A 23891-nucleotide genomic window follows, 5' to 3' on the forward strand; every position below is an offset into this window, starting at 1 on the left:
AAGTTTTTTCGGTATTGAAGTTAACATTCATTGTGGAAAATGCTTATTCTTTCATGCCTTGTGAGATACTGACTTCACCCTTCTCCCTTCATGTGCTGCCAATGCAGGCACAGCCCTCCTTTGGTAAACATCTCACATGAGCCAGAGCACATGGTTAAGCTGGGAGCTAGGATAGAACCTAAATAGAGAGGATGCGACAAACTGAATACTTTTACATAAGTCTTTATTGCTTTCACTCTGAGAGGCCATCATGGTGGCTGGAAGCGGGTAAATATAAGACTGTCTCTTGCCTCCTTGTGCTCCTGATTAGAAAGTTGTCCCTTCACCATCCAATGCAACTACAACAACCATTAAATACTGTCCTCAGTGTGAAGGGTGAAGACCAGGAGAATGTTCTTCTGGCTTTGCCTTGGCTGCCAGCAATGTATTGCAGATATTCAGCCATGTACAGCACACACTTTTCTCAGGATATCACTTGCAGCACTCTCCTGAACTTCCAATATGAAGTGATGCATCTTGGAAGGAAAAATGAGGAGAGGCAATATAAACTAAATGGTACAATTTTAAACAGTGAGCAGGAATAGGGAGATCTGGGGGGTTTACGTACAGAAATCTTTGAAGATGGCAAAACAACTTGATAAGGCTGTTAAAAAAGCTATGTATATGGCACACCGTTTTCTGTTTGGAAATTCATGTGCAGAAATCATCTGAGGAGGACAGTGAGAAAAAGTTCACATTAACAGTGTCTGAATTGGAGTCAGTGCCACAAGTTTTATATGGGGCTTAAATGTGGGATGATTCCACTAACTTCCAAATTCAGAATGTCCAAAATATTTACCTCTGTCCCTGGCTCATGTGTTGGAGTACAAACTGCATGACCTCAGTCAGGCACTAAAGGGAAACTCCGTCTCTTAAATTATTAGCTGAGAGTGTCAGGGCTTGAAACTGTCAAGCTGTCAGACAGCTGTCAAATGAAGGTGATACAGTACAGGGACTGTTTCATGGTTCAACTTTGTTTAAAACTCATTAATGAGGCAGGGTTTGGGAACATAAGGATTTTTCCATATGTACCAAGTATTTATTTTCTGAAACTATTAATCGAGCAAAGATTGGACAATATTTATAATTAAGTGGATAGTGGAAGAAGTTAAAACAGAGAAATTTGCCCTGACTTTTAGCTAAAATGCAAAATCATAAATCTGTTTCCAGCTATTCGAACTGGCTGTTGCTGAAAGATTATCCATTAAAGGAGCGAGTAGTAGTATGCTGGAGTTCATCGATATAATTAAAATTTTATGAGCAGTATACATCTGTAGCAATAACACCTCTCCATGATGTCATATCAAAAAATTTCATTTCTTAGATGCCAGCAGATGACATAAAGATGTGATTAGCTTAAATAACAACTATTTGTTAAATTAACAAAGTTGTTTAACTCAGCTGCTCTAAATTAAGTGTCAGCCTTGGCTGAGCGAGTACCACCGTCACTGCTGAGTCGAAAGGTTATTGGTTCATGTCTCATTCTAGAACTTGAGCAGTTGCTGCACTGTCAGAGGCCCTGTCTGCCCTTTCAGGTGGATGTGAAAGATTCCATGCTGCTGTTTTTAAAAAAGAGCAGGGGAGATTTCCCTGGTGTCCTGGTCAGTATTTATCCTTTTCCAACATCACATTGGCCGTTTGGGGGAGCTTGCTGTATGCAAATTAGTTGGCATGTATCCTACATTACAACAGTGACCACAATTCAAAAGTACATTGGCTGCAAAGTGTTTTGGGAGGTTGTGAAGGGCACTATATAAATGCAAATCTTTCTTATTTTAAATGACCAAACAAAGCATTTCAAAGAACCAATCGCTGGACACGTGTCTGAGGCTGCAGTAATAATTTACAGCCTGATTGAATGGAATCTGTTTAACATCTAACCACAGAGTAGACCATCATCCAGTGGTTTTCACAAGCATTAGGCTCCTGGAACCAGCAATGAGTTTGCCCTGCAGACGGTCAGGAAAGATTATAATTTATATGGGTCCCAAATTTTTTGTTTATTCTTTCATGTGATGTGGGTGTCACTGGCAAGGCCAGCATTTGTTGCTCATCCCCGATTACCCATGATAATTGAGTGGCCATTTCAGAAGGCAGTTAAGAGTCAACATGTAGGCCAGACCAGGTAAGGATGGCAGATTTCCTTCCCTAAAGGACATTAGTGAACCAGATGGGTTTTTATGACAATCGATGATAGTTTAATGGCACTATTACTGATTACAGATTTTGATTAATTAATTGAATTTATTAATTAAACAAAAACTCCACCAGCTGCTTTGGTGGGATTTGAAGCCGTGTTGAGGGCATTAGCCTAGGCCTCTGGATTACTAGTTCAGTGACATTACCACTGGATCACTACCTCTCCAATGAGAAGCCTCGCCATAAGCATTGACCAGTTTTGTTCCTAACGATAACATATTCTAATTGATGCAAAAAAATTGAAACAAATGAATCTAAAAAGTTAATAGAATTACATAGATTTTACAGCACAGAGGCAGGCCATTCAGCCCAACAGATCTATGTTGGTGACTATGCTCCACACAAGCCTCGTCCATCTGACTTCACTTCACTCTATCAACATAACCTTCTATTCCTTTCTCCCTCATGTTCTTATCTATCTTGCCCTTAAATGCATCTATGCTATTCTTCTCAACCACTCCTTGTGGTAGCCGGTTACACATTCTCACCACTCTGAGTAAGGAAGTTTCTCCTGAATTCCCTATTGCATTTATTAGTGACTATTTTATATTTATGGTCTCACCCACAAGTGGAAACATCTTCTCTATGCCTAGCCTTTTGAACCATTTATCATCTTAAAAAACTCTATCAGATTGCCTCTCGGTCTTCTCTTTTCTGGAGCGAAAAGAGCCCCAGCCTATTCAGTTCTTCCTGATTGCTGCACCCGCTCAGCTCTGATATAATCAAAGTCATTCTTTATTTTGTATTTTCTCCAGTGCTTCTTTATCCTTTCTGTAATAATTGAGGCCAGAACTGTGCACAATCCATCACAAATTTAATAAACAGAGGGAATAGGGTGCATGTCAGTAATATTGATATTTGGCCATAATCTCCTGGCCTGTTTTTTAATTAGCTGCTCGAGTTCCTTGTTACAATGGTATATATTGTCCCCTTTAGGGCCCCTCAGCTGTTGGAACAGGAGACTTCCACCATGGTAGCCGTGAAGATGCTGAAAGAAGAGGCTTCGCCTGACATGCAAGCAGATTTCCAGAGAGAGGCAGCCCTCATGGCAGAGTTTGACCACCCAAACATCGTCAAATTATTAGGTAACTCCCACTTTTTGATGCAAAAATATAAGTTACAGCGACAACAACTTGCAATCGTCTAGCGCCTTTCACAAAATTTGACACCAAGCCACCTATGGAGATATTAGGACAAGTGACCAATTAGCTTGGGCAAAGAGGTCGGTTTTAAGGAGCATCTCAAAAGGAGGACAGAGAGTTTCCCCAGACGGAGAAGTTTCGGGAGTGAACTCCAGAGCTTAGGGCTTAGGTGGCTGAAGGCACGGTCACTAATGTGGAGCAATTAAAATCAGCAAGAGGCCAGAATGGAAGGAGTGCAGAGATCTCGGAGGATTGTCGGGCTGAAGGAGATTATATTAATAGGACATTGATTTTAAAATCAAGGCGTTGCTGGACTGGGAGCCAACGTAAGACAGCGAGCACAAGGAAGATGGGTGGACCAGACCTGGTAGGACACGGGCAGCAAGGTTTTGGATGAGCTCAAGTTAACAGAGAGTGCAAGGAGAGAAGCCGACCATGAGAATGTTGGAATAGTTGAGTCTAAACTAAAGATGGCATGGATGAGGGTTTCAGCAGCAGAGAATGTTGTTAGAAAGGGGTAAATGTTATTCCCTTCTGCTAATTACACTAAAACCTGTGACCTAGTACCTTGGAGCCCAGCCCAGAGCAACCCCGAACTATGCCTCATCAATTTCTAACAGTATTCAAAGTATTTCTAAAAGAAATTGCTGATTTCAAGTGGTAGCAGCTGTTCCATTCATATAAGAATTTACAGTGGGGCGAAAGCCAGGGTCTGAACTGTGGCCATTTCAAGAGAGGTTGTCCCTTTGCTCGTAATATACAGAGGAGAAAATTCATTAGCAAAATTAATGTTTCTGCAATGGGAGTAAAGGCCAAGTATTTGCTAGTGATGAGCATCGTGCATATGGCTAATAAATCCACTCGAGAACCCAAAATAACAGATTCTGAAAGGTCAAGTTTCACATCCTCTTAGGATGTCTGAAATGTTTCATTCCTCCACACAGGTCTGGGAATTAAGTGATCTTCTGTGAGTATGTTCCTGGCAGGTCTAAGCCCATTTCCCCCTAAGTATTAGCTGAGTATTTTCACAATTCTCTGTCTGTTCTCTCAAGTGAACGAAAAGATCCCACTGCCATTATTTCGAACAAGAGCAGGGGAATTCTCTTCCTGGTGCCCTGACGCCGTGTTTATCCCTCAACCTACATCAATAAAAGCAGATGATCTGATCATTATCGCATTGCTGTTTGTAGGAGCTTGCTGTGCGCAAATTGGCTGCCGTGTTTCCTACATTACTACAGTGACTACACTTCAAAAGGTGGAAAGCACTTTGGGACGTCCTGAGATAATGAAAGGCGCTATAGGAATGCAAGTCCTTTCAATCAGACTGGGCCTCAAAGGCACTTCTTCAGTTCAAATTTGGGTGCATCGGGTCTGTTTTTGCAAAATAGGGAAACTTAAATTGGCACCGATATGAGGAAAAGCTATAGAACGTTCCGTTTTGAAAGGCTTGGCTCAGAACAGCTTGGATTAAACACAGCCATCATTCCTTGATGACCTATTCACCCCTGGCAGCTTGACACAATGTGCAGTACCAGAAAGAGATGGGCTCAGTGAATCTGACTCTACAATGTGTGTCACATGAAACAATGACATGACTGATAATGACAGTCCTGGCACTAGAGTTGTCAACTCTCCAGGATTGGCCCGGAGTCTTCAGGATTTGAAGAGTTATCTCCAGGACACTGCTGGGAGAAACACCCAGGAGAAAACTCATAAGGGAAGTTAAACCATATTGTTTACAAAAGCAAAATACTGTTTTTTCTTTCATGTTCTTTGAACACTTTCATTTAATAATGATAAAAATATTGAAGATGGATGGAAAATGCTGTTGCACTAACGGTCAGGATTAATCCAATTGGCTAACAAGAGTCTGTTCCCTTTCCAATTGGCCAAAGGAAGGCAGTGTGCATGGAAGGTGGGCCAATGGTGGGAATGAGGGGGAGGGGCTGTTTGAGATGGACGATCACATGATCAAACCTCCAGGGAAGCATCCAACCAGAGTTGGCAACCCCACCTGGAACATGGCAGCAAATCCCAGCATCATCCACTCTCGATACTTTATCGGCAACATCTGAAAGGATGGATTTCAATCTGACTATCGAATGATACGATGAATGAATATCTTTACTTTGCAAACTCTTTTGTTGGAGACATGTTGGGAAGCCGATTATCACTGCCCACCACCCATTTTTCACTTGGAAAAAAACGGGAAAAAGAAGAAAATCAAAGGGTGGGGGTTTGGGGGGGTTGATGATGGGGGAGGTGGCACTGTGGCCCAACTCAATTTTCAGGAGGATCTGTAAACGAGCGAGAAACCCACTTGTCTGTTTCGGGTTGCAGGCTGCTCACTTATTCAAAAAGAAAACAAAAAGAAAGTGCATTTAGTTAGCCTCTTTCACAACCTGGGGACATCCCAAAGCACTTTACAGCCAATGAAGTACTTTTGAAGTGTAGTCACTGTTGTAATATAGAGTGTTGCGGCAATCAAGTTACACACAGGAAGCTCCCACAAACAGCAATGTGATAATGTCCAGATTATCTGATTTTTTAGCGATGTTGGTTAAAGAATTAATATTGGCCAAACATCAGGAAGAACTCGCCTGCTCTTCTATAGAAGGGATCTTTTACATCCACCTGAGAGAAAAGTTAGGGCTTCAGGATTAATGTTTCGGCTGAAAGGCAGGTTCTTAGATAGACAACATAGATTTTCAGGTGATGTAGCAACCAGGTGACTGCACGTACTTTACTATTTGAACTCAAACAACAATTTATAATTGTACTTTCTCAGAATTTGAAACTGTTTTGCTTCTACGTTTGTTTTGGTGAATCAGAACTGCCCTATAAGATTGTACCATTTGCTTCAGCCACAGACTGCACAGTTTAAATCCCACACAGTGATAATGGCAATGACAATCATCAGTGCTTGTGAAGACTATAAAATGGGATTTTGAGGATTAAAACCCAGTGCTTAATATATAAACTGCCAAGACTTCCAGGAGAATTCTTGTCCACACTTCCCAACTGGTTTCACTTGTTTGCAGCTGCTCCACTCTTAGTGCTCTCATAAAAAACATCAAAACCACAGTAATAAAGAATATTAACAAGCCAAATCAAATAATACAGAATCATATAACACAGAAGGGGGCCATTCAGCTCATCATGCTTGTGCCAGCCATGGAATCTTTTACATCCACCTGAGAGGGCAGGCAGGCCCTCAGTTTAACATCACATCAGAAAGACAGCACTCTCCCGGACGTTACCCTAGATTATTATGCACAAGTCTCTGAAGTGGGAATTGATCCAATGATTTCCTGACTCAGAAGGTAAGACAGCTACCCACTAAACCACTGTTGATACCCGTCAAGAGTACAGTTATCCCCATGTGATTATCTTCAAGCGCTCTAACCTGGTGACCGTTTACATCCACAGACCAGAACACGAAAATTTGTCCTACTGGCTCTTATACGTAACATCATTGTAAAGCTTGATGAAAATTCGACACAGTTTTTTCTTGCCCAAAACTTTAACCAACACCCAAAGTTGTCTAAATTGGCTGACTGGACTGCCTCTGCTGTCCTGGGTGATTGAAATGGATTCTATAATCAAGAAACAATGGGAAGGGAGAGGAGTGAGAGAGGATGCTTGGCCTGAACTGGAATTGGGTAAACATTAGGGGGTAGAAAGGGCCAATTTTGGGGACCAGCATCCTGCTTTATAAGAATGGCTGAAAAAAAAATCCCACCTGGTATTGTGTTGGGCTAGGCTTTATGCCTCTGCCTCCTAAAACAGACATTTAGCCACTTTCACATTTAATAAGCTTGTTTTAGGACCCTTCAGGGTAATTTGGCTGCCCTGAGTAGGTGTCGGGCCTGCTCTGCTCAGGTTTCCCAGGCCTAGCAAGTGACCACCACTGAAAGTAGGTACTTTTTTCAAGTTTGATATGGAGCCAGAGTAATCGGGATGTGGGTGTTGCTGTCTAGGCCAGTATTTATTGCCCATCCCTAATTGCTCTGGAGAAGGTGGTGGTGAGCTGCCTTCTTGAACCGTTGCAGTCCAAGTAGCATGCTTGGCGTGAACTGGAGATTGGTACTGCAGGGCACTTTCTTTGAAACTGTTCAATTACTTTCGTAATAGAAACAGAAAATGTTGGAAATACTCAACAGGTCAGTCAGCATCTGTGGAGAGAGACACAATTAATATTTCAGGTCGATAACCTTTCATCAGAACTGGAAAAAGTTAGAGAAGTAACAGGTTTTAAGCAAGAACAGTGGCAGAGAAAGAAGGGAGCGGAGGAAAGAACAAAAGGGAAGGTCTGTGATAGGGTGGAAGGCAGGAGAGATTAAATGACAAAAGAGATGATGGTGCAAGGCAAAAGCGGCTGTAATGGGACAAGTAAAGAAAAAGATGGGTCTAGAGGAGGTGTAAATGGGAATAGCAGAATCATCACCAAAGGCTACTGTCTGAAAAAATGGGAGCAGAGGGAATGATCTAAAATTGTTGAACTCAATTTTGAGTCCAGATGACTGTAAAGTGCCTGGTCGAAAGATAAGGTGTTGCTTCTCGAGCTTCCATTCAGCTTCATTAGATCAGTGGGAAGTCGAGGACAGAGAGGCGGGAATGGGAGTGGGGAGACAATTAAAATGACAAGAGATCAGAGTACCTGGATTCATTTGAGCCTTTACAGTATGGCAGGACATCGGAAACTAGTATTGTTTGGTGTTACGACTAGGTGAGAAAGGGGTCTAGGGTTCCCTCTCAGCCTTTACCTGGTCTTACCGTAACAGGGTTTAATTTTTAACACACCGTTTTTTTTAGCTCCCCCTTGGTGAATCTTGTTCATTAACTTCCAATTATAAGGCAAAGAAACTAGCCAAGCAGTTTTCATAGGTTTAACAAAAAAAGGTTGAACTTTATTGAACTTAACCTCTAATTCAGTTAACACCTACAGATATGCGATGCGCCCACGCTAGTATGCATATGCAATACACATATGCAGATAGAGACAGAAAAGAGCAGAAGAAATAAAGTGGAAAATTTTGAGGCAATATCTGAAGATGGTTTTAGTTACTATTCTTCGAGCTCACTGTAAAGTCCTTGATTGTAGGTAGGGCTTGCTTTTCGTAGGGGCCCAGTATTCTTCTTAAACCTTGTTCAATGTAGGAGACTTTTCTCTCCTGAAGTTCATGTGTCCTCAGTGGGTCCAGAGGCTTGTGCGAAAGAGGTGGGAGTAGACAGGAGAGGTCTTCACACTCCAGGAGCAAACAGTCTTTCCTCAGTTCAAAAACTCTGTGGCTAGTTCAAAAAACCCTCGACCAGCCAGTTAGTCATGTAACCAGCTAGTTTAACCAGTCCTGGCTTTTGTGGATTGTATCACCTTAGCAGTTTCTGGAATGTTCTTCCTTACATCTTCAATGTCTGGTGATCAAAATCCATTGTGGGTTGAATGTGTCAGGGAATGGTCCTTTTATCTCCACAAGCACTGTCTGTTAGTATACAAATGATTTTCAGCTAAGTTTCTGGCAGCCCTTGTAACAGGCTTTCTCTTCGTCCCAGCGAGTTTAAAATCAATGTTCATATGACGAAATTAATATGCCTCATTCGTGACAGGTTGGGGCCTGCATGACATTTGGAACTTGGATAATGTAGGAATTTCTGAAAACTACAGGTGTCATTTTCACCATCATATCTTGGCTGTTAAAAGGCAGAGTGGATTGCCTGCATAGGATTGAAACATCTGGAAATGAAAATCATGCAGATCTATCATGGGTGGACATTCCACGTTGCCAGTTACTGCACATGCCACACTATATAAGAGGAAGGCTCCTGGAACACATTGGCAGTGGCAGCATAGGAAACTCTGAGGTTGTCTGATAGGTATATAGCAATGGATACTTACGATGTGGACAAGGATAGTGATACAGTAGAGGGAAGTCACCAGTATCACCACTGTAGCTTGGAAAAAGTGGTTTCCCAGACGGAAAAAGTAATTAGGCCAAAATATGGCAAGGGTCAATTATGAAGTACTCAACCATTAGAAAGATAGGTAACCTTTTCTGCACTTTGGAACTTCACTTTGGAACCTATGGCATAGGGAGGAGCAGGATTCAAGTGCTTTAAACAGCATTTAAGGATCTACCAATATCCTCATAGGAAAAATAAATAGAGCAGGAGAAGAGAATTCAAAGTAGTACAGCAGGGAGAGGAGCAACTATTAGAGCATATGGGGAAGGGGTTAAGGATAAGTATAAGGAAGGGGAAAGACAGTCTAAAATGATAAGCTAAAGGGATAGAGAGAGAGAGAGAAGGTCAGAAAGAGGATAAGAAATGGGCAAGGGTAGGAAAAATAGAGAGGGGATGGATGATACAGCGTACGACTGGGTCAGCGTTACATTGTTTACACACAAAAGTAGAAACATAGAAAATAGGAGCAGGAGTAGGCCATTCGGCCCTTCGAGCCTGCTCCACCATTCACTATGAAGAAAATATGCGAAGCATTAGCAATAATGTTGGAGAACTAGTGACAATCTCTAGTGCCCTGCCAAAGTCACATTGCTCCTGAGCTTAGGTGTTCAGTGTCAGAAGAATATTCAGAAATAAAGCCAAATGAGTGAAGTCTAAACCTGTCTTCACCTGACTTTGATGGTCCTCAGCAACTGGAACCCAGTTGACTTTTTTTATATCTCCTTGGCTGGAGACACTGAGACCAGTTTTAGAATGCTAAGATCTAACCTGGTTCAGAACAATTAACTCAGTTCATAATGGGGGTCTACCTAGTCTGTGTGTTCCACTAGCATTCCACAGGGTATATTTACTAACAGGACCTTGTGCTTCCTAAAGACAAGACAAAAAGGTATTGGTGCCCTTCACAAGGATTATAACATCTAATCATTACAAGGCATGGCCAGAAAACACGTACCTTTGAAAGGCTCCATTTATGGACATTCTCAGTCATTCTCATTTCCCTCGGCTAGATTATCATAGAATCTTACAGCACAGGAAGAGGCCATTTGGCCCATTGTGCCTATGCCAACTCGTTGAAAAAGCTATTCAATTAGTCCCACTCCCCCTGCTCTTTCCCCATGGTCCTGCATTTTTGTCCAATTCCATTATTTATCCAATTTCCTCTTCAGAGTTACTATTGAATCTGTTTCCACCACCCTTTCAGGCAGTGCATTCCAGATCAAAAAAAAAAACTTAAAAACTTAAAAAGAAACAAATTCTCCTCATCTCCCGTCTGGATCTTTTGCCAATTGTTAAAGGTATCTGGAGATAAACACAGGGTGGTGGCAATGTTGATCACAAAATGTTCAGCTTTAATAGGCTCAGGGACAGGTTCATTTTATCGTCACTTCAGCTAGATTAGCACAGATCTTCACATTGTGAAATTTAAACCTCTGTGTTAACCAGCCCCAAAATAGAGCTTTTAAACCGAGCATGATTTTATTTTGTTTAGAGTAGCCATGACATTTCCACAGATAGACAAAAAAAAATTTTACGGAGCAGCTGCCAGGTGAAAGGGTGAATTACAGAAATACTTTTCTGATGTCCAACTCCAGTGCACCCGTCTCTAGCATGCTCATGTGTTCTCCAACAGCCATAAGTGAGAGGGTGAGTGCCTCACTCCTTTCAAAGAGCTGTCCTTCATCAATCGGAACTTCAAACAAATAATCCACTGTCAGACACGCACCTACCGAGAAAATGGCCAACTGAGGGAGACGCGACTGGAGCCTGTCGGACTGTACCTCAGCTTGAGTCACTCCTATTGTTGCCAGCTAGGGTCAAACATATTCCTGGAGGTTTCATTGCATGGCCTTCCACCTCCAACTACCCCACCCTCCATCCTCCTACAATTGGTTGCATGACACATTCTGACGTCCCAATTTTCCACGGCCACTCGGAAAGCAAAATAACTCACTACTTGATTGGATGATCCTTGACTGTCGGTTGAACAGCCTTCTTCCCTCCCCTCAATAATTTTGTAACTAATAAATAGGTGTTCAAAGAAAATGGCAAAACAACACAGTTTTGTTTAATGTCGCTATGAATTTTTTTTCCAGGGTTGCTCACAGCAATGCCCTTGGAGATTAATCCCTCAATCCCTGGAGACTCCAGGGCAATTTTGGAAAGTTGGCAACCCATTCAGCACCTCAGGAAAGGCAGGGAGATAATTGGGAAGAATAAATTGGGCACGAAATAGCTTTAAATTGTTTAGTATGTGTGATTAGAGGAGATTAGAGCTGTGTCTTGGCCATAATATGAAAATAGACTATTAGTTTCCAAGGTTCCAGTGGTGACAATGACGCATGGTGAGGCAAAGTTAAAACAACACATGGTAATTTGTCTGGCAATCAGGATAGATAATCCCTTGGCTACATTCACAGCTAAATACAATCACATTACGTTACATTCAGGAAACCGAGGGAGGCCTTTAAAAAGAACAGTACCTTCCATTTTCTTTAATGACCGATGGTTTGTCTTATCAGCAAGCCACTAAAAGCTGTAGCAAATGCCAGCAATGCCAAGCTGCTTGCCTTTATTTTTTCATTAACTCACACTGGGCCCAGACTCCAAAGCCCCATATGCAGTCCAGCAAAAATCATTCCCTCAGGGGTTACACTGAGAGTCACCTCCCTTCAGTTTATGAGGTGAAAGTTGTTGAATCACTTGCTGAGATGCAAGTTAAAATGTTATATTGGACTCGTGCTGGCAGCTGTGGCTTAGTGTGTAGCACTCTTGTCTCTGTGTTTAGAAGGTAATGGGTTAACTTCCCACTCTAGAGATATGAGCCCATAATTGAGGTGATTGTTCCCAATGGGATTGATAGAGCACTGCACTATTGATGATGCCAACTTTCAGCTGAGATCTTAAAATGAGGCCCTGTTGGGTGCAAAAGATCCTATGGCAGTATTTCAAAGAAATGCGGTGGTGTTCTTCCTGAGCAAATATTTATCAACCAACACCTAAGACAGATGATCTGGTCATTTGTTTCAGTGTTGTTTGTGGGCGCTTTCTGTGCATAAATTGGCTGCCACATTTCTTACATTACTAGAGTGGCTACCGTATTTCATTGGCTGTAAAGCACCTGTGGTTGTGAAAAGTGCTATATAAATGCAAGTTCTTTCTTTCTTATTTATATGAGGCCAATGCATCGAATGTACTTTCCAGTTGCTTTAATTCCCAAATCAAACCATGGGGGCAACTGCAATCAGTCTTCCTCTGCAAACCTGTTCATCAGCCTGGATTTTCCTGCACAATGACACCCCAAACCAGGCAGGATCATGGTGGGACATGCGGGAACATTGGGTGTCAAGGCCTACCACAGCATTTCCACCTCCACCTTTATTTCCCACTCCCACCCCCACCCCCACGCGCCCCACCATCCCCTCGCTCAGGAAGGACAGGGGGTGCACATGCCATATGTAAACAGCAAGAACAACAATTTTCATTTATATAGCAACTTCATGCAGTAAAATGTCCTAAGGTGCTTCACAGGAGTGGTATCAAACAAATTTGACAATGAGCCTCATAAGGAAATATTAGGACAAGTGACCCAAAGCTTGGTCAAAGGGGTAGATTTTAAAGAGGAGGAGAGCGAGTTAGAGAGGCGGAGAGGTTTAGGGAGGGAATTCCACAGCTTAGGCAGCTGACAGCATGGCTGCCAATGATGGAGATGGCGACTTTCAGATGAGGCGTAAAACATACGCCCCATCTGCCCTCTCGGGTGGATCCAAAAGATCTCATGGTCACTATATGAAAGGAGAATAGGGGAGTTCTCCTTGATGTTTATTGTCAATATTTAGCCCTGAACCAACACCTAATACAATATAATCGGGGATCCGCAAGAGGTCAGAATTAGATGAGCATCGAGGTCTTGGAAGGGCTGCAGGGCTGGAGGAGGTTACAGGAATAGAGAGGGGCGAGGCCATGGAGAGATTTCAAAACAAGGATGAGGTTTTTAAAACCGAGGCATTGCTGGACCGGGAGCCAATGTAGGTCAGCGAACAAAGAGGTGATGGGTGAATGGGACTTAATGCGAGTTAGGATACAGTGAGCAGAATTTTAGATGAACTCAAGTTTGTTTAGGGTAGAAGATGGGAGGCCAACCAGGACAGCATTAGGATAGTCAATCCTGGAGGTAACAAAGGCATGGATGAGGGTTTTAGAAGAAGGCAGGAGGACAGAACCTGGCAGGCTACTGATTTCCTAGCTTTCAGCCCATGCCACTGCTGCCCCCCAGGAATTTAATCTGAGACTCTTTGCTGATCTTCAACGCCCTGCAGTCCCTTTCTGCTGGGCTCCAAACTTTGGAGTTGCCCTCAGGATCTCCCAAAGTGCTTTACAGCCAGTAAAGTACCTTTTTTGAAGTGCAGTCTCTGTTGTAATGTAGGAAGTGTGGCAGCCAATTTGCACACAGCCAGCTCCCACAAACAGCAACATGATCACCAGATAATCTATTTTAGTGATGTTGATTTAGAGATAAATGTCAACCAGCAAACCAGGGAGAACACCCTTGTTCTTCTTTGTAACAGTGCGATGGAATCTTTTACCTCCACCTGAGAGGGTAGATGGGGCCTCAGTTTAAGACAGAACTCTGATCATGCAGCACTCCCTCAGTCCTGCACTGGAGTGTCAGCCTGGATTTTGTGTTTTAGGCCCTAAAGTGGTATTGAACCCAACATCTATTTACTTGGGAGGGGGGTGGTGGTGTGTTGACAAGAGTGTTACCACCTGAGCCATAGACATAGTAATGAGTGTCATATCCTCACAACTCTCTGGGTAGAGAAGTTTCTCCTGAATTCCTTATTGCATTTACCAGTGACTATCTTATGCATATGACCCCTTGTTTTGGAATCCCCTGCAAAAGTAGTCAAATAAGTTTTACAAAACATTGCTTTTCAAGTTGAGCAACCCTTGGTAGTAATCTGGATGATGGGGCATGTTTCCAAAGCACTTTCATTCAGCATTAAAAGCGTTAAGCCGAAAATAATTGGAATACAGTGGGGTGCACTAATCAAAACCATTTGAACAATTCTTATGAAACAAGTTCAAATGCGCATGGTTAACAATGAATGCAATGCACTCTATTCCTGGAAGGATTCTATTTATAGCCTGCAGTGCACAAGTGTTTTTCATCATAAAATGTATCATGTAAATGACAAACAGAAGAGACAGGATTAGGACAAAGCACACAATACACGGGGGTCAAGCTTTTGAACCGATCCCAGTCTGGGTTATTTGGAATTCTCCCCAATGTCATGTGTTAAGGTCAGGACCTCATGTTTACCAATCTGAACCCCTACACACCCCCAATGGGCAGGAGGGGGATGGTGTGGATGTATAACTACCCTCCCCCTTCCAACTCCACTAAATTCATGGCCTTTCAATTTGGCCATCCACAAAAATAGACAAACAATAACATTATTTTTTACAATAATCCATCTTCTTGCTGGAGCTAGTAAGAGCACTGGTGTAAAATAAAAAATCAGTGCACAAGTTTGTTTTCATAAAGCTGTTGTTTTGCTTGTTGGCCTTATAGGTTCTTAAGCATTGAATGAAAAATTGGAAAGATGACTCATCAAACATAGTAATACTAAGAGATACTACCCTTTAAAAGGAATGTTCTGTAAGAGTCAATAATTAAAAATGAAAGCTTGTTTACTCTGTGTGATTTTCCAATGCTCATTTAAAATAAAGCACGAATTAACTCCGTGCAATAGAATGTGAACCTCTGTAATACTGCACTCAATATTGCAGCCAAATCTGTAAATTCACATTATTACAAATATGCAGGGGACATGTAAAACGAACTTTGTTTATGCACATAAAGTATTTGATATGCAAATGCCATTGCATGTTATACAAAGTTGAGAAATGATGGTAGTGATTAAGATAATATTGTTAAGATGATTCATGCAATTAATAAAGATGCTGGTCGCTATAATTGGAAGTAATAGTCCCTCTTATTCAAAACTGGGCCTCATTCAAATTACACAACCTCAACCCCCTCAGTCTTTTCAAACGTCTGCCCCATATCCAACCTTGCTTTCCTCTCCAAAGTCCTTAACAATGTTACAAGAGCAAAATGCTGCAGCTACTGGAAATCTGAAATAGAGATAGAAAGTGCTGGAAATAGTCAGCAAGTTTGATAGCATCTGTGGAGGGAGAAACAGAATTAACATTTCAGGTCGATGACCTTTCATCAGAACGGACCTGAAACGTTAACTCTGTTTCTCTCTCCATAGATGCTGTCAGACCTGCTGAGTATTTCCAGCTCTTTCTGTCTTTATTCCTTAAGCATGTTGTTGCCTTGTAAATGCCTGCTCATCTTTCCTACAACTCCATCTCTAAATTTCTTCAATCTGATTCCATCCCTGCCGCAACACTGAAGTGGCCTGAATGAAAGTCACGAGTGACATCTCAGTACGGCTTTGTGCATTGTGTCTCCTCAACTTCTCTGCAGCCTTTGGCATGGATGACCACATTATCCTCCTCCAATGCCACTTCTCCATTTTTCCAGTTTATTGGGAATGTCCTCACTTGGTTTCAGCCAGAGCATTTCCAGCAAAGGTTTGTCTTACCACCGTCACACTGTTACTTCTGGAGACCCTCAAGAATCTGTCCTTGGTCCCCTCCCCTTCCTCACCCAAATTCATTGGATCAGCTTCCAAACATACACTGACGACACCAAACACTGTCTCACCAACTTCCTTTCGACCCCTCCACTGCCTCTGTGTTGTCAGGCCACTTGTGCAAGATCTAGTCTTGGATGAGTCCCAGTTTTCTCCAGTTAAATGTTGAGAAAACTGCAGTCATTGTCTTTGGCCCCCACCACAAACTAGCTACCCTTGCCACCAGTTCCATCCCCCTCCACACGCAGTGCTTCAGGTTGAAAAGGACTGTTTGCAACCTAGCTGTCCTATTCAAGCTGTGCTTCCAACCTCATTCTCTCCATTACAAAGACTGCCTACTTTTATTTCCATAACAGCACCAGTCTCCACTGTTGCCTCTGCCCATCTGCTGCTGAAACCCTCATCCATGCCTTTATCACCTCCAGACTTGACTATTCCAATGCTCTCCTGGCCATCTGCCATCTTCCATCCTCCAGAAACTTTAGCCCTGCTGACAGTATTCTATACCACAGCAGGTACAACTCATCCATCACTCAGTCCTTGCTAAGCTACACATTGGTTCCTGGTCTACCAATGCCTCCCATTAAAAATTCTCATTCTCACATTTTTAAGTCCTTATGTGGCTCTGCTCTGCACTCTGTCTGTAATTTCCCACCATCCTGCAACCAGCTCCCAGAACTCTCCAACTCAGGCGTCTTGTAAGAACATAAGAAATAGGATCAAGAGTCGCCCATATGGCCCCTTGAGTCTACTCTGCCATTCAATACAATCATGGCTAATCTTCCAGCTCAACTCCACTTACACTCTCGCACCCCCCCCACCCCCCCACCACCCCCACCATCCCCCCATCATTGTTTGTAAGGGCTCATACACATTAATTTTTGGGAGACTGGTTCCTGGTTCCTCCTGTGTGCAATCTCACTGGACGAAATTCCTATCCTTTGGTGCAAATTGGTAATCTCATCCAGAAAAGTGACACTGGTATAGAAAATGAAAATGCACTAAGAGATGCTCTTCATTAAGACACAATGCTTGGGGGTGAGGTGGGGTGGTGGAGTGGGCAGGGAAGATGGGAAGCAGAGGATGCTATACTCTTCACACAACCTCTGCTTTGCCTGCTGTAGGCATTCTTGATATCAATGGATTGGAAACCTGAACAAGATATCTAACAGCCGTAAATCTGTTACAGCCAGTTTTCCACCATCCCCATGTGCTCAAATTTAAAATTGATAAAAATCTTCCATTAATGTTAGTATCTGTCTCCAAAATATTCAGAAAACAGTGTCAAAGTTTAAATCAACAACTTTTCTATTAATCTATTGAAAATTAAATTCTGAAGATACATTTTTTTAAGAATTTATCTTAAAAAGATATCGCAGAAGATTGAGTCTGAGAATTGTGAAATACTGACTCTCTTTATTGACACAGAACAACAACTTCAACTTGTATTTATATAGCGCATTAAAAATAGTGAAACATCCTAAGGCACTTCACAAGAACATTATTAAACAAAATTTGGCACTGAGCCACATAAGGAGATATTAGGCAGATGGCCAAAAGCTTGTTTAGAGAGGTAAAGCAGCATCCCAAAGAAGGAGCTAGAGATAGTGAGGCAGAGAGGTTTAGGGAGGGAATTTCAGAGCTTAGGCAGCTGAGAGAAGGACCGCCAATGGTGGAGCAATTAAAAATCAGGAACATGCAAGAGTCCAGAATTGGAGGAATGCAGAGATCTCAGAGGGTTGCAGGAGGTCACAGCGATAGAGACCATAGAGGGATTTGATTTTTTTTAAAATTCTTTCATGGGATTTGGGTGTCACTATCACTGGCAAGGCCAGCATTTGTTGCCCATCCCTAATTACCCTGGCTTGCTCAGCCATTTCAGAGGGCAGTTAAGAGTCAACCACATTGCTGTGGGTCTGGAGTCACATGTAGGCCAGACCAGGTAAGGACGGCATATTTCCTTCCTTAAAGGAAGGAACTATCAGTGATAGCTTTTTGGCACCATTGCTGAGATTAGCTTTCAATTGCAGATTTTTAAAATTAATTAATTGAATTTAATTCCACCAGCTACTGTGGTGGGATTTGAACCTATGACCCAGGGCATTAGCATACATCTCTAGATTACTAGTCCAGTGACATTACCACTACACCACCATCTGCCCATAATTTTGGAATCCAGGCTTTGCTGGACCAGAAGACAATGTAAATCAGCAAGCACAGTGGGTAATGGATGAATGGGACTTGGTGGGAGTTAGGATACAGGCAACAGAGTTTTGGATGAGCTCAGGCTTACGAAGAGGGTGAACTTGCTGCCACTCATATCTCAGGCGCATTCTCTTTTCTTTCTCTACAGGAGTGTGCGCCATCGGAAAGCCAATGTGCCTGCTCTTTGAGTACATGGCCTACGGAGACCTGAATGAGTACTTACGCACGAGGTCGCCCATTAATGTCCGCACCTTGAGCCAGGCCAGCTTCCCGCAACAAAGTATTGGCTCAGGCACGGACCTGTTGCCCCTCAGCTGTGCCGATCAGCTCAACATCGCGAAGCAGATATCAGCGGGCATGACCTATCTGTCAGAGCGCAAGTTTGTTCATCGGGACCTGGCCACGCGCAACTGTTTGGTCGGAGAGAACCTGGTAGTGAAAATTGCTGACTTCGGACTCTCCAGGAATATCTACTCTGCAGACTACTACAAAGCTAATGAGAATGACGCTATCCCCATCAGGTGGATGCCACCCGAATCTATATTCTTCAATCGTTACACAACCGACTCCGATGTCTGGGCTTATGGCGTGGTCCTTTGGGAAATCTTCTCTTCTGGCATGCAACCCTATTACGGCATGGCGCATGAAGAGGTGATTTACTACGTCCGAGATGGGAACATCCTCTCATGCCCTGAGAACTGCCCGCCAGAGCTGTACAACTTGATGCGCCTCTGCTGGAGTAACATGCCATCCGACAGGCCAAGCTTCGCAAGTATCCATTGTATTCTGGAGCGCATGCATGAGAGAACAACAGTCGCAGTGCCAGTGTGATCCACCCCAAAGCCCTGTAACTCTGTATAGCTCCACGTACTGGCATCCCTGTGACAGTGGAAAGCATTGTGCTGACTGGCCTGCACCGGCATGATGTGGACAGCAAAAGTGGAGAGTCTTGAGGACACACACAGTGCCATCAGAATGCACAGGAACCAATTGTTACACAACCTTATAGATCTCCATTTCTCAATCTTGGGTCCTATGCTGTATATAGATCACCCATGACCAGGTAGCATTTTTAAAGATACCAGCCCTCATGTTCTTTATTCATGCACCTTTTTTTGTGAATTATAATAGGATTTTTTTAGTGGTATATGGTGACATATTGTGAGGGGTTTTGATAGAGTAGATCAGGAGAAACTGTTTCCTCTGGAATGAAGGTCAGTAACCAGTGGATACAAACTTCAGATATTTGGCAAAAAAAAAATTCAGCGGGCAATGAGTATATTTACATAGCAAATTGTTAGGATCTGGGAATGCCTGAAAGGATGTTGGAAGAAGATATATAATTGAAAAGCAGAAATTTGCAGGTCTATGGGGAAAGAGCAGGGGAGCAGGACTAATTGAATAGCTCTTTCAAAGAGCTGGTACACCACGATGGGCTGAATGGCCTCTTTCTGTGTTGTCTGATTTTATGATTCTGTTACCAAGACAGACTTTATGACAAAGCAGAATTGTTGCCAACATTAACTACAGCTAAGATTTTTTAAAATCATGCTCTGTTGGAAGTTTTTTTTAAATTGAGGAATAAGTATATTGGTAAAAGTGTAATTGTATAGGTGGATTTCGACTAGACATTTGTAGTAAACCTGGGTCAATCAAGAGAGAGATGGCCCAATTCATATCTGTAAGTAACTGCAGAGCAATGGGCACATGATTCATGCTGTTGAAACTTTTGGTTCACTGGGTAAACAAGAGTGTTGGATAATCCATACTTAAAATCTGGTTTAAATATCACACAAAGAGTAAGGCAAATTATCAATGTCGTGAACTCTGGTAACAAAATCCCCACTGCATGTTCCCATTGATATCGACCAGAGATTCACAGAAACTCTGCAGACATCAGCAGTTGAGGCAACTGTTGAACGTTTCAACCAGACCGCACTGTCCTCAAGCTAACACTGAGGACACTCTCCAGCCAGTTTACTCAAGTGGATTGTAACTGAGTAAGAATTTGTTCTGAGGAGCCTTGTTTTGAGGCTGAGCTACTTCTGGACTGTTTTATGTCTTCACTTTCTTTGCAGCCCATCAGTAGCAGAAGCCGTCCTTAAGATCCGTTCGTGATTTTCAGACTTTAATTGAGTCAGATGTAACATCAGTCCCTGACGGATCACACAAACCGAACCTCTTCATCAATAGTCAGTGCACTTTAAAAAGAATAAATGGACATAATGCAACATATGACATTTCAGCTTCACCTTCTGTACAGCAGCACTGTGTTTAAGCAAAATGAAAAAAAAAACAATTTTATGGAAATTTCACAACAATGAAATGTTGCCAACACAAAAGAGAGCTTAGACTTCAAGAAGTCAAAAAAAACCCACAACTCAACAGTTCCCATTGATTCCACCCATGAATAGTTGTGCTTCTTTGTGGGCGCTACAATTAGCATGAAAGCCCTTCTTGCACCAAAATCCCACAGACGATTACACAGCAGAACATTTGGGTGAATGCTGGAACATTCTCTACAGATGGTGCAGTTCCAGTGAACTCAAGTAGTACTGGAAGGCCCAAGTCCCAACTCCAGGCTAGATATCAACCACTGTACAAAATGAGGTCGGTAAATTAAGTTGGTAATTAATTAAGCAATAGGCTTTTAACACTCTTCACAACGTGGGAATCATGTTATTGATGAAGATTCTTTAGACAGATTCCTGTGCCATTTTTGTGAGCGAGAGTGTGATGCTCTATTTTAAAGTTGTTTTGTGGCACATTGCAGAGATTGGGCATGTGCCAGGGTACTTTACATTTTTATTGTGTTGTGGCACAATGATGCCCTGTGCCAGATTCAAATGACATTCTCTGTTGTGTAGTGGCAATTATTTAAGCGTGTCTTCTTGTCTACCCCATAAGGTCATAATGTCTTATGACCTTAAGTCATCTGAGAGGGCAGTGGTGGTCATGAACATTATATTTATTTCCAGAATTTTGTTTTGTTTTCCTGAGTCTCTGCTGTGTGTTCTTAAAAAAATCCGCCTGCTTATAGTGACCACTCTATTCCGGGCCAAAATGGAGATGATTGGTTAATTTCCCTTATCAATCCTGTTTGGAGACAGTTCTGCTGTAAGGGACTTGGATTGATTTTATGTATATAATTTGTATTACGTAACTATCCTCCACTCATTGCATTTTTGCTAGAGAAATAATCCTGCTTTTATCGGGAGGCATTGATGCAGTTTTGGTCATGAGCTTTGTTTGCTGCAGACCCTTTTTAAATAGACTCTGTAAAAAGACTCTGTAAATGGACTTTATTTGCTGTAAGTCCCAGTCCATCTCCAAATCATTAGCTGACACAGTGATGCCAATAAACACTCTGTAAAAATAAAACAATCTTCATTTGGGCATCTATACTGAAAGTTTAGTGTTGGTGCCCAGTGAGGATTGGCCTTCACAGCCATCAGCAAAGGTGCACCAAGAGAAGACACCCCACCTAAATGGATTGTTTGATCTGTGTCCGTCATCTTTTGCAGATGGAAGGATGCCAACACGGTGCCCAGTGACTTCTGCTGAACTGAACTGGCAGTGCAAGTCAGGAATCAGGGCATACAATTATATGAATATGTGAGCAATGATGCATAGGAAAAGACTCTCTGGTCCATCCAGCCTGTCCCACATATTTCCGATACCTTGTGTATCTTGTGCACCACTTGACTCTGGATTGCAGCAGAGTGGGACTCACAGAAGGGGATAGTCTTATACTGCTTAAGTTTGACACCACATAGCATTTAAATAGAGTGTGGTAATAAATCTAGGTTAAAGGGTGCCCAGACTGCTGCACCTCCTAAGCATTTTGTAAACATATTTTACCTCAATTTAAATATTTAAAAGCAGGAGGACGCTCCCTTCTATACTCTTCTGGCGACTGTATTGCTAACTGGTGAGAACAGTTCCAGCCAGGCAGGAGGCAGGTAATGTAAGTAGAGTATTGCTGGCTGGTACCCAGATTGCAGCTATCAGTCTCAGAGCAGTCTCAGCTGCAGTGTAAGTGTGAAATAAATCCATGTCACGGAACTGTGACTACAAATACACCTGGCCATTTAGTACTTGGCGGGGTGGTAGGGTATGTCACTCAGTGGAGAGGGGGTTGTATTTGCTCAGTGTGGACTACATACTGCCGCTTAAGGCAGCAGACAAAGGAAAACGGCAGCCATCTTAGTGTTGGCTACAATGAACATCCTAATGTATCAAATTATCCTCCACTGTTGTTACATTTATTGTAGTTGTATTTTTGACTCAAGAAAATTGGATTCCATACTTTTATCTCCAAAGAATACTTTTGCCAAGTTTGAAATGCATTTTGCTGCTACCTCCCATGGTTAAATGAGTGCATTGAAAGATGAAGCAGTGGTGGTGTGTACTTTGTACATCCATGTATTTAAATCTACCGTGGAGTATTTGACTACTGGCAGTGTGCTTGAAGTATCTGAAGTTATCTTTTCAATAGCACTAGCATATCCCTTGCTTGTAGTGGAGGTCCCACTAAATACAGTTTACATTGGCACTAAACAGGTTAAGAATAGGGCCCACTAGTTGGCCTCTACAGTAAACCATTCTAGGTTAATGCAGCAGTTAGAATTTGCATGTGTCTTTATAACTCAATTATCAATTCCTCTGTTCCACATCTTCCACTGTGACTTCAAGGTATTTCTTTAATGATTGTCAAGATTTCTTTATTTCAGTACTTCATAATAAATCTGTAATGTAATTTACAGCATATCAAGATCCTTCAGTCAAAGGTTTTGTGAAAATAAATTTTATGATTTAAGTTATGATTTATGTTTTATTTCTTAAAAATAAATTGCAATAATTTTTAAAAAAAATTTCTTCTCTGTCGCTTTGTGTTCCTGGATCGTGTCCCATTCTTCTGCCAAGAGGGCATACAGACAAATGGTTTGTGTCAATGGTTATGTTTATATAGTTTTGAAGAGGCACAAGTTGAGATTCTGAAGTGATTATTTGCCATTCCTTCCTCCCAGTGCAGACTCTGTTTATGATCATCAATGGGTAACCATGTTGGGAATTGTAGAGGGAAATCTATAACCTACCTTTTCATATCATAGGTGGGATGATACCAGAACTGACAGGGTACAACTATCACGAAAGATTGAGCAGGCTGGAGCTCTTTTCTCTAGAAAAGAGAAGACTGAGAGAAGTCCTTAAAGTTATTAAGGGATTTGATAGGTTAGAAGTAGAGAAGATGTTTCCACTTGTGGGACAGACCAGAAGTAGGGGTCATAAATATATGATAGTCACTAATAAACCCAATAGGAAATTCAGGAGAAACTTCTTTACACAGAAAGTGGTGAGAATGTGGAACTCACTACCACAGGGAGTGGTTGAGGCGAATAACATAGATACATTTAAGGGAAAGCTAGACATGTACATGAGGGAGAAAGGAATATGTTGGTAAGGCGAGATGAAGTAAGGTGGGAAAAGGCTCGTGTGGAGCATAAGAATCGGTACGTTGGGCCAAATGGCCTATTTCTGTGCTGCAAATACTATGTGATTCTATATAAGATTAGCATGTTGAAGAATCATTGTGTTGTGGCACAATTCTGTTCAGCTCCTCCCTGCCCTATTATTGCTGACTCAATTTCCTGATCTATATCTGAAGTTTACAGGA

The 23891-nt window shown here is 42.2% G+C and overlaps 1 protein-coding gene across 1 annotated transcript in view; it reads left to right on the forward strand.

Moving 5' to 3' along the window:
- musk (muscle, skeletal, receptor tyrosine kinase) overlaps positions 1-22884 on the forward strand; it is a 131614-nt gene extending 108730 nt beyond the window's left edge. The window contains exons 16-17 of the mRNA XM_068030636.1: positions 3175-3323; positions 18363-22884. Of these exons, the coding sequence (XP_067886737.1) occupies positions 3175-3323; positions 18363-19045 (832 nt within the window). The 3' untranslated portion in view covers positions 19046-22884. The remainder of the gene's footprint in view (positions 1-3174; positions 3324-18362) is intronic.
- The last annotated feature ends 1007 nt before the right edge of the window (positions 22885-23891 follow it).

The sequence above is a fragment of the Heterodontus francisci genome, chromosome 4 (assembly GCF_036365525.1).
Source record: "Heterodontus francisci isolate sHetFra1 chromosome 4, sHetFra1.hap1, whole genome shotgun sequence".
Classification (NCBI taxonomy): domain Eukaryota; kingdom Metazoa; phylum Chordata; class Chondrichthyes; order Heterodontiformes; family Heterodontidae; genus Heterodontus; species Heterodontus francisci.